Source organism: Phyllobates terribilis, unplaced genomic scaffold (assembly GCF_046119375.1).
Source record: "Phyllobates terribilis strain yellow unplaced genomic scaffold, ASM4611937v1 Scaffold_2__4_contigs__length_985480577, whole genome shotgun sequence".
NCBI classification, from domain to species: domain Eukaryota; kingdom Metazoa; phylum Chordata; class Amphibia; order Anura; family Dendrobatidae; genus Phyllobates; species Phyllobates terribilis.
In genome coordinates, this window is record NW_027362762.1 from 192,109,691 (window position 1) to 192,124,352 (window position 14,662).

A 14,662-nucleotide genomic window follows, 5' to 3' on the forward strand; every position below is an offset into this window, starting at 1 on the left:
ATTGATGATTTTTGTGTGATTTTGTTGTCAGCACATTCAACTTTGTACAGAACAAAGTATTCAATGAGAATATTTCATTCATTCAGATCTAGGATGTGTTATTTGATTGTTCCCTTTATTTTTTTGAGCAGTGTATATAGCCCTCATACTCTTCCTCTTTTAATTCTTTTGAAGTCCTCTTTTTATATGCTGGAGAAACTCGTACCATCTCAAGGGAACTGCAGTTAGTAAGTGCTGCCAACAATTCTAATGAGTTCCCCTTCTGCAAACATCCTTTCTCAGATAGGCCTAGTAAAAATAAAATATTAACCAGAAATTAATATACCCTATTCTGTTCCTGCTCATGCTGCTCTCTTCATTCTAGGACGCTGTGTAAAGTGTAATATTCTCTTTTACCAGGCTGATATAATAGTCTTGCTACTGGGCATCACAAAAGTAAATGCTATGAAGGTTCTACTTACACTTTCAGTACTCGACTGAATGGTGGTTTGGGGAGGGGGCTTTGTTTTAGCCCATTATGCTCAAGTTTTCTAGCTCTTATTGGCAATCTATCAAGAGTAATAAAGTATATGAAGCTCCCCATGCCCGCTGCAGAATAGGTGGCCTGGACGTGTTCATCAGAGGGGGCTGAATCCATCCGGTGCAGCACAGCCATAATGCAGAGAGACTGGAAAGTCAGCGGCACAGCCATCCGATAATGCTATAATCAAAATAAATAAAAATTGTTTTTAAGTGCGGTCGTTACGCCAGAAAAGCATCAGGTTTTAAATTTTTCATATGATCCATCCTTTTTAATGGAAATCTAAAAGAAAATAGTTTGACGCTGACTTTTCCAATATGGAGAGAGACAAGGGAATGTGTATCGACAGGTCTGCGTACAACTACTTTTAAGGTCAATGCTTTCTCCAGCTGTTTTCTCACGTAACCTCGGCCATTGATCTGAGAATTTGACCCGCTCTTTGTTCTGCGCTCATTTTCAGGAAGCCCAGGCATACGCAGATGACAACAGCCTGTTATTTATGGAAACCTCCGCCAAGACAGCCATGAATGTCAATGACCTGTTTCTTGCAATAGGTAAGGCTGAACTGATATCTGGAACAATTCCTGTCTAATAATTACTGCTATCTCTTACCTAATAATTTCACTATGAACTTGCGTGACTGATAGGACCTTATCTAAAAAAAGTTATCACCAAGATAAGGTTAAAGATAAGTCTCCTTTTCAAGACTCCGTGCATCTCTGCCCTACATTTACTGTATACATTGATCCTAACCTCACCCGATAGAGGATAGGACTGACCTTCTGGCCTCCGTTGAATTTGCAAATGTTGTTAGACCTTTCCTTTTTCCCAGCTCTGCTGATTTCACTTTCCTATACAGAGGGCCCCTGCAAAGAAAGTACAGTGTTTTTTTTGAGGGTGGACTGTCTACATTGTGGCCAGTGGTCATAGTATGTTATATGTAATGTCACATTTATACATTGCAATGACATTTCAGTTATTCCTCTCCTTTTATTCTGATTGCTTTAACCCCTTCACAACATTTGATGTATGTATATATATATATATATATATATATATATATATATATATATATATATATATATATATATATATATATATATATATATATATATATATATATATATATATATATATATATATATATATATATATATATATATGTCATGGTCGGGTAGGGGTCCCCTGGCACAGGAGCTGTGCGTACATGATCGCCGCTGGCACAGCCAAACCCCAGCTGTCACAGACAGGAGCGGTGCCCCCAGCAGTTTAACGCCCTAAACGCCGCAATCAATATCGATCGCAACATTTTAAGAGGCTGGGAGAGGGAGGGACCTGACCTATAAAACTTTCACACTAGTTCACCCCTTTAGTGAACATCTTAAAAAAATAATTTTTTTCATCATGACGCAAAAAAGTGGAATAAAACACGATCAAAAAGACTAATGTAAATAAAAATGATACACTTAAAATGTCATCTTGTCCCGCAAAAAAAAAACAAGCCGCCATATAGCTCAGTCAGCGGTAAAATAAAAAAAGCTATAGCTCTCAGAATAAAGCGATGCAAAAATAATTCCTTTTTTTTCTATAAAATGGTTTGTGCAAAAACATAAAAAAAGACATAAATGTAGTATTGCTGTAATCGTACTGACCCGAAGAATAAAGCTCCCTTATCAATTTTACCACACGTGGAGCGGCATAAAGAAAAAAAAAAAAAATTCCTGAATTGCTAGTTTTTGTTAATTATGCCTACCAAAAATTGGTATAGCAAGCAATCAAAAGGTGTCATGTGCCCAAAATTGGTACCAATAAAAACGTCAACTCGTCCGCCAAACAAAACAAGCCCTCACGTGACTGTTGGCTGAAATATGGAAAAATGTTACTATCAAAATATGGGGATGCAAAAACTCGTATTTGCAAAAAAAACACCCCCCAAAAAACTCGTCTCTTAGTGTGTGATAGCTGCCAAACATAAAAACCCGATTATTAATCTGGTATCGCTGTAATCACACCGACCCGAATAAACAAGTCATCTAATCACCTATACCACAGGAGGAGCGGCGTAAAAAATAAACAAAACCAATTCTTCACCTGCTGCTGATTTTTTTTTCACTCTGCCTCCGTAAGATTGCAGTAAGGCTCGGCGCACATTTATCCTGCGCTCTACGCTGAGCGCTTACGTCGGGGGTTTCCGTGTAAATCTCTGAAATACGTGATTCAAACGTAACCCCCAGCAGAAGGTTCCCTATAATGAGGCAGATGGAGGCACTGTGAACGCTGTCTGACCTGTGATTCGGCGGTGTCCGTGCATAAAAGCGTGGTCCGCCACAGTTTTGTGCACTTCTGAAAAGGTCACCGCTAAACCGAGGCCTGATGGAGTCCAGAGTAACTCTGCTACCTCATCTCATTATAATGAATGGATCCCTCAGGGGTTTCATCTGAATCACATCACTCGGAGATTTAGATGGAAACCCCGATACAAGTGCTCAGCGTAGAGCGCCGAATAAATGTGATCCAAAATGTTATGTAAAATGTTCCCAATAAAGGCTTCAACTCAATCTACAAAAAAAGCCCCCACTCAGGACTCCCCAAAAGGCCCCACTACACGTTACTGGTAGTACAAAGGCTCTGGAAAAGCACTATGGCTCCTCTCCCCTCCAAAAGAAATCCAGCAAATTCTGCGCTCCCAAATCCAAATGCCCCAGTGTGCCTAAATCACATTTAGCATCCACATGTTTGGCATTTCTATTGCAATGAGAACCCACTTATCTTACAGGTGCATGTCTCCAGAATCACGAGCTGGCCATAATGTGAAGAAATTGCACAACAAACTGTGAGGTCCATTTTTTCCTATTAGCCTTTATAAAATAAAAACTTTGGGGCTAAAACAACATTTTAGTGATAAAAATGTAATTATTTTTTCTTCACTGCCCAATGGTATAAAATGCTGTGACACACCTGGAGTGTCAGTGATCACTGCACCCCTACATGAGTTTGTGAGGTGTAGTTTGTAAAATGGGGTCACTTATGGGGGGTTCTGCTGTTCTGTTATCGCAGGGGCTCTGCGAATTTGACATGGCACCCTCAAACCAGTCCAGCAAAATCTGAATTCCAATATGTCGCTTCTTCCCGTCTGAGCTTTGCATTGTGCCTCAAAAGTAGTTTTTGACCACATATGGGTTATTGACATACTCAAGACAATTGTTACGCAATTTCTATGGTCTATTTTCTCCTATTATCCCTTTTGAAAATGTAAAAACTTGGGGCCAAAGCAACATTTTAGTGGAAAAAACGGTAATGTTCCATTTACTTAGGTGATTCACAGAATTGTATAACATTGGGCTAAATTATCAATACACCCCTAGATGAATTCCTTAAGAGATTGTAGTTTCCAAAATGGGGGGTCACTTGTGGGGGTTTCAAATGTGACATGGCATCCGCAATCTATTCCAGCGAAAATTTCGCTCCAGAATTCAATTGGTGCTCCTTCCCTTCTGAGCACTGCTGTGCGCCCAAACAGTAGTTTTCCACAACATGTGGGGTATCTGGGGCTGCAGCAACATTTTTTGCAGGAAAAATGTGTTTATTATTTTCACAACTCAATGTTAAAAATTTCTGTGAAGCAACTGTGGGTTCAAGGTGTTTCAACTGTTTAGGCACCTCAGTGGCCCTGCCATGCGCCCAAACAGTTTTCCACCACATATAGAGTTTTGGTGTACTTAGGAGAAACTGCACAACAAATTGTATGGTCCATTTTATCCTGTTACACTTGTGAAAATAAAAAAAGTTGGGGCTTAAACAACGTTCTTGTTGGAAAAAGTAACATTTTCAGATTTTTTTCTTCCACATTGCTTTAACACCCATGAAGCACCTGAAGGGTTAATAAACTTCTTGAAAGTGGATTTGAGCACTTTGAGGGGTGCAGTTTCTAGAATGGTGTCTATTTTGAGTATTTTCTGTCAGTCACTTCAAATGTGATGTGGTCCCTAAAAAAAAAAAAAAAAAAAATTTGGTTTTGTAAATTTTGTTCGAAAAATGAGAAATTGCTGATCAACTTTTAACCCTTCTAACTTCCTAACAAAAAATAATTGTTTCAAAAATGATGCTGATGTAAAGTAGACATGTGGTAAATGTTATTTATTAAGCATTTTGTGTACTATAACTCTCTGGTTTAAGGGCAAAAAAAATAAAAGTTTGAAAATTGCTAAATGTTCGACATTTTTGCAAAAATTCCAATATTTCACATATAAATGCAAAAAATATTGAGCCAAATTTGCCATGAACATAAAGTACAATGTGTCCCGAAAAAAACATCTCTGAATCACTGGGATTCGTTGAAGTGTTCCAGAGTTATTAGCACATAAAATGACACTGGTCAGAATTGTAAAACTTGGCCTGGTCATGAAGGTGAAAACGTGTTTGGGCATGAAGATGTTAAAAAACCTCAAGTAGTATACAAGGTGCCAGCACTGGTCTCCATAAGAGCTTGCAGACCCTTTGTGGTCACTCCTGGCAGAAAGACCTGCTGGGCCGCACTACAAGATTAGCAAGGTTCATTGGTCCAGTACTAGACTAAACCACACTTACTATGGAGTTTGGTCAGATGCTTGGACCTGCTTGTCCGCTGTAGTGCAGGCATTGTAGGGGACGTGGTGTGGAAAGTGTGCGATCCAGTTTATACTACAAGAGGGGAATGGTAGTGCTACTACCAAGGGGAGTGCTTGTCTGACTAGCAGGAGAGTTTAAAGGGAACCAGTCATGTAAAATGGGGCTAATCTGCAGGTTAATAGCTTTCCGACACTGTGCGGCCCCTGCACTTCGTTTGAACAGTCATCCTGAGTCCCTTTCACCTGCAGATTAACCCCATATTATTTTTCATGACTGGTTCCCCTTTAGGGTATGTGCACACGGTGCGTTTTTTTATGCGGCAAATCAGCTTGGATTTTGCCCTAAAAACGCATTGCAAACCTTATTCCAGCATTTTCTATGGGATTTTGGAAGATCTGTGCACATGATCAGGAATTTTCCTGACCGGATTTCATGTGCGGAAAAAGAAGCAGCATTCTTTGTGTGGATTTGCCTGCTTTTTTCCTATACAGTGCATTGGAAAAAACGCATGGCAAAAACGCATGAAGATGCAAAAAAACTCATCAAAAACGTGCAGAATTTCCGCAGCGTTTTTTGATGCCAAGAGGTGCAGAAATTTCTGCAAGTAATTCCTGATCGTGCGCACATACCCTTAAAGGATTCTTTTGTCAATGCTGTTTTTAACCTGATCGGTTAAATCACTGACCTCAGCGGCTCTACTGATGTAGGCGGCATAAGCTGTTGAACCCAGTGATTGGCTGCAGTGGTCATGTGCACTGTAGTCATTTGTTGATAGTCTGTCAAAAAAGACCTGGAGCAGAGGTGGGTCAGTGAGTATGGCTGACTTTTATTATTTTTATGTGCAGCATGTTGCCAGGACTAAAATCCCTAAATCATGCTAGTCATTGCTGGCTTCTTACCGTTGTTATCGTTGCCTAGACTTGGTTAATGATTGCCCAGACCTCCACTCATTCTCATTTTGCTGTCGCCCTGTGTGCCTGATGAATAGTGCCCTGGACGGTTGTCTGTTCATCGACCTTCGTCATATACACTCTCTTCTGTCTAGACGTCGGTGACTTCTAAACATTTTGCATGGGAATATAAAACAAACTGTACTTTTTTTTTTTTTTTTCATAAAATCTACATGTATGGGTGCATTGTATAAAACATGTAACAGTGACCAATTACCAATTAAGTCCTATAACAGTCCATCACTGGACACTTCAACAACTACAAAGCCAAAAGATTCAGATCTGCATAACACAGTCTGAATAAGAAGAGATTCCGGTTGCATAAATAAAAGGGTAAATTTTATTGAATTTGTGCCCCCGGAAGAAGCGTTGGCGAAACGGCGTTGGGGTGGGGAGGACACTACACCCTGGTGGCAACTTGAGCAAAAGGTAACTCTACCACTATACTGCACTTTCTATAGGCTATAGGTTCCACCGTATTCATCAGGCTCCATGCACTTTAAATATCAAGCTTCCCTTAGTATTCTGATTACTGCTACCTGGCATCTAAGCACTTACACTTTACTTTGTATGAAGGATGGTTTTCTTATAATATTTACTAACAATGTTTTGATTAAATTTTCCCCTCATTTCAGTTGTGCCATGGTCTTAGCAACTTTTACTATATGGACAGCTTACATATGTATGTAACAATGTGGAGAAGACTGCTTATAGCTTTCATGTAACTTTCTAATGTATGCTTATAGCCTTACTTTGGGGAACACTTTTCCCTGCTTTAGGCTATGTGCCCACGATGCAGAAATGCTCTGGATTTTTTCCTGAGCGTTTCTGCATTTCCCTGGCAGAAAAAAACGCATGCGGATTGTACATGCGTTTTCCTGCCAGGTAGAAGCGTAAGTGAAATTTTTTGATCATACGATTTCGCATGCGGGTTGTCAAGCTCTTTCCAAGCGATTTTAGCATCACTTGGAAAGTGCTTGACAACTTGGTCACACTATATGCATGGATTTATATAGTGTGACCAAGTTATAGTAAAAGAATGGTAAAAAATAAATATTATACTCACCTTCCGATGGCCTCCGGTGCGTCCGGTGTGTTGGACGGCTCGCGGTAGTCTAAAAGGACCTTCCATGACTTCATTTAGTCATGTGACATGTCACGCGACCGCTGACGATGGCGGTCGCGTGACCTGTCACATGACTAAATGACGTCATGGCAGGTCCTTTTAGACCATCGCGAGATGCCGGGGAGCCAGGACGCATCACTATGGAGACCGGGGGACATCGGAAGGTGAGTATAATGTATATTTTTTTATTTTAATTTTTTTTTTTTTTTTTTTTTTTTTTACAGGTTCTATGGTACCCGGGTCTGAAGGAGAGTTAATATTAAGAGCTTAATATCCGCATGTGCACATGTAGTCATGCCGATATTAAGCGATTTCAATGCAAGTGAATGGCGTCGAAAACGCTGCGATTACGCAAAATAATTGGTAGTGCTGTGTTTTTTTCCGCAATGATAATCCGCAGCAGAAATTTCCGCAGCATGTGCAAAGCACATGCGGATTATCATTGGGGAACATGGCAGGCCTTCTGCCAAGCGTTTTTTAAGCGTTTCTGCGGCGGAACTGCTGCTGCGGAAACTCTTAAAAAAATGCATAGTGGGCACACAGCCTTAATGTATATGTGTCCCTCTTTTGTAGAGCTCATTATCCTGCCTATCTTATTGGTTTTTAATACGATTCAATAAAATGTACTCTTTTATTTATGCAACTAGAATCTCTAAGTCTTATTCAGACTGTCTGTGTTATGCAGATCTGAATCTTTTGGCTTTGTAGATGTAACAGTGTTAGTCAGATTGACATTTTGCTAATAAATGTAAGTATAATTTCTGTGTGAGAAAATAGACTTATTGATAGTAAAGGAATAACTTCCCTATAGGTGTCAAGGTGCACAGGGTCGATTACTGCAAGTTCAAGTCACCTTGTACTTGAGTTTCTTAACCTCCTCTTCACCTGCGATTATTATGTCTAACACTTTTTAATACAATGGCAGTGACGTAGAACTTTCCAGAGAACATACAGGAGAGGACTTAGCTTTTTGTGTAACGACACTTTTATAGTAGTTTAAAGCAACAACACTTGGATGCTGGGTGACCCCGAGGTCGTTAACCTTCTGCTGCCGTGTGTTATAGAGCTGACATGCAGAACATTTCTTTCCATTTCCATATTCTAAAGTATACCGTACATTACATTCAGACGCAACATAGAACACTTAAGTAAGAAAAATGGTTGATCAGCACTGTATACATAGATATGTATATTATATAAAGCAGAAAATCTGTGTGGTAGCCCGTTAAATACAAAACAAAGTTTTTCACCCGATTGGAGTGAAATTGTGCACGGCCCGTCTTTAAAACCAATCTAAAAATACTGCGAATATTAAAACTCAATCCTCCCCACCCCATACCCCTTTCACGAGATTTGACCTCCCGAATTTAGACTCTATAGAAATAAAGAAGAAAATGGGTGCCTGTGTGTTGAATGTAAAACCACAGTTTTGGCCCAAAGGATCGTAACGAATTAAAGTGACAGCGCTCAAAGAGTCAGTTTTAAAGGGGCAGCAACCATGTAGTCGTTAAGGTGGGGAAACTTTAGAAGTCGCTCTAAAGTCTGTAATTATAGCAATGACTGTTGCAGAAGTAACTGGGGCCCCATTTATGAGAACTGCCTCTTAATAAGATACTTCTGGTTTGGCTGTTGTTTTTTGGCCACTTTTGCATTTTTGTCATTGCTCTCACCCCTAGTGATGCAGTAGCATGAGGTGGTGTCTACAGTACAACCCACAGACGTTGCTCAGGTAGTGCAGCTTTTCAAGGATGGCACATCAGTGTGAGCTGTGGCAAGAACGGTAGCGGTGTCTGTCAGCGTAGTGTCCAGAGGCTGGAGCAGATACCAGGAGACATGGAGGGGGGCCGTAGGAGGGCAACAACCCAACATCAGGACCACTACATCCTCCTTTGTGCAAGGAGGAGCATTGCCAGAGCCCTGCAAAATGACCTCCAGCAGGTCACTAACATCCATGTGTCTGCTCAAACTGTCAGAAACAGACTCCATGAGTGTGGTATGAAGGCCTGCATGATGAAGGCATTGATGCTTTGGACTGGCCTACCTGTTCCCCAGACCAGAATCCGAGCGAGAACATCTGGGACATCATGTCTTATTCCATCCACCAACGCCACATTGCACTACAGACTGTCCAGGAATTGACTGATGCTTGAATCCAGGTCTGGGAGGAGATCCCTCAGGAGACCATCCACCGCCTCATCAAGAGCATGCCGAGGCGTTGTAGGGAGGTCATACAGGCACGTGGAGGCCACACAGACTACTGCGCATGTTTTCCTTGTCTTGAGGCATTTCCACTTAAGTTGGATCAGCCTGTAATTTGATTTTCCACTTTGATTTTGAGTATTGTTCCAAATCCAGACCTCCATGCGATATTAATTTTGATTTACATTACAGTCCAAAGCCTCTTACCTAGCCAAATCAGTTCTCATACTTTGCACTGACGGGGGCCAACAGCCCGAAACACTGTGTCTGCAAATTGAGATTCTGATTTTTCTTTTATCCTAAGTTATACTGCAAGACTCATTAAAGGGTTGATTGTGACTTGTAGGATTGCTGCTTCCAATAGGTGGCGCTATAGCGTTCAAGTCCTCTTTTTCTCTGAAGAGGCAATTTGCATATTAAATTTCCCAGAGGAGCATTGCACGGCGAATAAGCCTCCTTACCTTGACGTGCCAGAGCCGGTGTATCACTCTCCACAAGGAAAAACTTAACCCCTTAGATTTACATTGATAATTTTTATGTTCCATTGTTCTCAATTAATTCCACTATGTGATGAGTTCCGTTTATTTATTTTTGTGTGTATGTGTATATCTTTCACATGAAACATACACTATATAAAAAGACACACATGCATGTTTTTCTCAATATCGGACATGAAATCAGAATAAATCTTTCCCGTTTTAGGTCAGTTAGGATTACCATAATGTTTTAATATTTGCCAGAATAAGGAGAGAGAGAATGTTTTAAGGCATTTTTATTACTTACTGCAAACTCAAAAGTTTACATACATTTCATTAGTATTTGGTACCATTGCCCTTAAACTGAATGACTTGGGTCAAACGTTTGGGATATCCTTCCACAAACTTCTCACAATAGTTGGTCGGAATTTGGGCCCATTTCCGCCCAAGCTTTAACTTCCTGGCTGATGTCTTGAAATGTTGCTTTAGTATTGCCACATAATCTTCTTTTCTCATGATGCCATCTATTTTCTGATGTGCACCAGTCCCTCCTGCAGCAAAACAACCCCACAACATGATGCTGCCACCCCCGTGTTTCACAGTTGGGATGGTGTTCTTAGGCTTCCAAGCTTCTCCCTTTTTCCTCCAAATGTAACGTTGGTCATCCACCTCCTGCACCACTTCTTTCATAGATGTCAGGAACAACTCCTGAGTCCAAGCATTTTCTGCAAAGTATTAGGAGATACAATTCATCTTTCCAGGTATATCCTTTGGTACGACAGCTGGACCTGTGGAAGCAGGATTTATCCCAACCTTTAAAATCCAGGGCCAAATATATCACAAAATAGGTTTGATGCTTTCTGTAGAAAATAAAGACCCCAAATTATTTGAAGTGACTTTGAGGGGCCTTTATGACAGAAAATACCCAAAAGTGACACCATTCTAAAAACTGCACCCCTCAAGGTGCTCAAAACCACATTCAAGAAGTTTATTAACCCTTCAGGTGTTTCACGGGAATTTTTGGAATGTGGAAGAAAACAATGAACATTTAACTTTTTTTCACAAAAATGTTACTTTAGACCCAGTTTTTTTATTTTCACAATGGTAACAGGAAAAAATGGAATACACAATTTGTAGTGCAATTTCTCATGAGCGCGCTGATACCCCATATGTGAGGGAAAACCACTGTTTGGGCGCACTGCAGTGTTCGGAAGGGAAGGAGCGCCATTAGACTTTTTGAATGTAAAATTTGTTTGAATAATTAGCAGACGCCATGTTGCGTTTGGAGAGCTCTTGATGTGCCTAAACAGTGGAAACCCCCCACAAGTGACACCATTTTGGAAACTAGACCCCTTAGGGAACTTATCTAGATGTGTGGTGAGCACCTTGAACCCCAAGTTGCTTCACAGAAGTTTATAATATTGAGCTGTAAAAATAAAATTTTCACATTTTTCCCCCAAAAACGTTTTTCATCCCTTAATTTTGCATTATCATAAGGGTAATAGGATAAATTGCACCATGAAATTTGTTGTGCAATTTCTCCTGAGCACGCAGATACCCCATATGTGGAGGAAAACCACTGTTTGGGCGTACGGCAGGGTTTGGAAGGGAAGGAGTGCCATTAGACTTTTTGAATGTAAAATTTGCTCCAATAATTAGCAGACGCCATGTTGCGTTTGGAGAGCCCCTGATGTGCCTAAACAGTGGAAACCCCCCATAAGTGACACCTTTTTGGAAACTAGACCCCTTAGGGAACTTATCTAGATGTGTGGTGAGCACCTTGCACCCCCAGCCGCTTCACAGAAGTTTATAATATTGAGCCGTAAAAATAAAATTTTCACATTTTTCCCACAAAAATGTTTTTCATTCCCTAATTTTGCGTTATCATAAGGGTAACAGGATAAATTGCACCATGAAATTTGTTGTGCAATTTCTCCTGAGTACGCCGATACCCCATATGTGGGAGAAAACTACTGCTTTGGTGTACGGCAGGGTTCGGAAGAGAAAGGAGCGCTATGTTGGCTGGGATAGGTTGCAGACACCATGTCACATTTGAAGAGTCGCTGACATGCCGAAACAGCAGAAACCCCCACAAGTGACCCCATTTTGTAAACTACACCTCTCAAGGAATTCATCTAGGGAAGTAGTGAGCATTTTTTAATTTTTAAATTTATACCATTGGGCAGTGAAAAAAACAATTATATTTTTACCACAGAAAAATGTTTTACCCTCAGATTTTACATTTTCACACAGGGCAATGGGTAAAAATGGTGCCGAAATGTGTCACACAATTTCTTCTAAAAGTGGCAATACCCCATATGTGGCTGTATCGTACCGCTTAGCCATACGGTGAGATCTGGGAGGGACGGAGCGCTATTTGACAATTTGAGAACAAATTATTGTAGAATAGGCATTTGGATTTGGGAGCACAACATTTTCTGAATTTCTTTTGGGGGGCCATTTCGCTTTTCCAGAGCCTTTCTGCTACCAGTAACTTGGAAGTCCCTTATATTTTTAACAGATGACGGACCTGAGTGGGGACTAGCTTTTTTTGAGGACTGAGTTGAAGCTTTTATTGGGAACATTTTATGTAACATTTATCCGGCGCTCTAGGCTGAGCACTTACATCAGGGTTTCCATCTAAATTTCCAAGTGATGTAATTCAGATGAAACCCCTGTGGGATCCATTCACTGTAATGAGGCAGCAGAGTTACTCTTCACTCCGTCTGGCCTCTGTTTAGCGGTGTCCTTTTTTTCAGAAGTGCATAAAACTGCAGCCAACCGCACTTTTATGCACGCCTAAAAAAGCTGACACCGTGGGATCACAGGCCAGATGGCATCCACAGTGGCCTATATCTGTCTCATTACAGGGAATCTTCCGTCATGGGTTCTGTCTGAATCATGTATTTCAGAGATTTACACGGAAACTCTGGTGTAAGTGCTCAGCACAGAGCGCAGGATAAATGTGAGCAGAGCCTTACTGCGATCTTTGGGAGACATAATAATCAGTAGAAGGTGAAGAATTGGTTTTATTTATTTTTTACGCCGTTCCTCGTGCGGTATAAGTGATGAGATTACTTTATTCTTCGTGTCGGTGTGATTACAGAGATACCAGATTTATATCGGGTTTTTATGACTGAAAGCTGTCACACACTAAAAGACGCTTTACTCTGTCGCCTCATTGGGGGACACAGGACCTTGGGTGTTATGCTGCTGTCCACTAGGAGGCGACACTATGCTTATCTGAAAAAGATTAAGCGTGGCTCCTCCTCTGCAGTATACACCCCCGGACGGCATCAGCCTACTCCAGTTTTTTCTTAGTGTCGCAAGGAGGCACACCTCAGACCTTCACTCGTCTCTCGCTTCAGCACGGGATTACAGATGAAGAAAAGAGGGTCTCTTAAGAGACCCCCGGCATGGCTCCTTCCTCTGCCCCCTACTACGAGGTGCACAGTTGAAGTTGAGATGGCGTAGCCACCATGCTGCTCCTTCTCCGGCCCTTCGGGTCAGGCTCGAAGTTGAGAACCCCCCTCCTTCCCCAATTCCCTCGGTCTTGGTCCGAAGTTGAGGCGAGGATAAAGCCCCCTGACAGGTGACAGCGGCACCCTCCCTAATCCCCTCTGGGGGTATTAGGTTGAGACACCATCAGGTAGGGCCTGGACGGCAGCATCTGCAGCTCTCACCAGCCAGCACACCTCAGCCGAGGACCAGCAGCAATACAGGAGCCCCAGTCTGTCTGTGGGATCCTGTAGGAGCCGGGGGGGGGGGGGGGGGGAGTGCAGGCAGCCATGGCACACACAGGCACAGGCCTTCAGAGGCTCTGCACCTGCGGCAGCTTTTCATCTTAAGCGCCTAAGGGGGACTCTTTTTTCAGAGACCCCCTTCCACTTATGCCCCCACCGCCATTCTGCCTTTCAATCCGGGGGGGGGGGGTCCGGTTCTGAAGCCGCCGCCCATTCCCCCCCGGCCCGCCCCCCGGATGACGATTTTGACTCACTGCGGTGTCACACAGGGGGCGGATCTAGGCTGCAGGGCGCGCATCTCCATAGCAACTGCTGCCCTTGCTGCGTTCCGCCCCCTTCTCCTTCATCTCTGCAAGCAGGAGAAGAGCTATGGCGGCCATCATAAGCTGCAGGACGCATACAGGCCAGCCAAGTCTCTGGGGAGGCACAGGACCAGGCTCTTTCAGCGCTGTTCACAGGGGCAAATTGGTGGGGTAAGTTCACAGTCTGAGTTACCTCAGCTGTGAATTTTATTACTCTGTATCCTCCTCTGCACAGTTAGCCCCCCTGCATAGCCACTCCAGGTGCACTATGCCGGGCTTAAAGTCTAAGAAAACCAGGCAGGACTGCTTTTACGCTTTCTGTACAGCCTGCAGTAATGCTCTTCCCAGCGGCAGCACATATCCGCATTGCAAGGATTGTACTCAGACTACTGTGCCAGAGTCCCAAGTAGCCCCTACCAACCCTTCAGTGTCTAATCCTACGCCGGAATGGGTCACTCAAATGTCACAGTCTATGACACAGTCCATAGATAACATGACCTCCAAATTGCTTCAGGCTCTGCAAAGCCATACCTCGACTATGAATGCTACCCAACAAAGGGAAAGCCGGACTCAGTCACATACTGACCCAGGCACATCCATGTCAAGGTCAGGACGCAAGCGCACCCATAGGTCACGCTCATCTGCGTCATCCCATAGCACACGGTCATCCCGGTCTAGGGAGAGATACCGTAGTCACAGGTCATCTACACAGTCCCCTACCAGGGACAGACAAGATAT

The 14,662-nt window shown here is 42.4% G+C and overlaps 1 protein-coding gene across 1 annotated transcript in view; it reads left to right on the top strand.

The window, feature by feature from the left end:
- Positions 1–14,662, top strand: part of RAB5B (RAB5B, member RAS oncogene family) — a 53,434-nt gene that overhangs the window by 23,011 nt on the left and 15,761 nt on the right. The window contains exon 5 of the mRNA XM_073663714.1: positions 981–1,074. Within this exon, the coding sequence (XP_073519815.1) occupies positions 981–1,074 (94 nt within the window). The remainder of the gene's footprint in view (positions 1–980; positions 1,075–14,662) is intronic.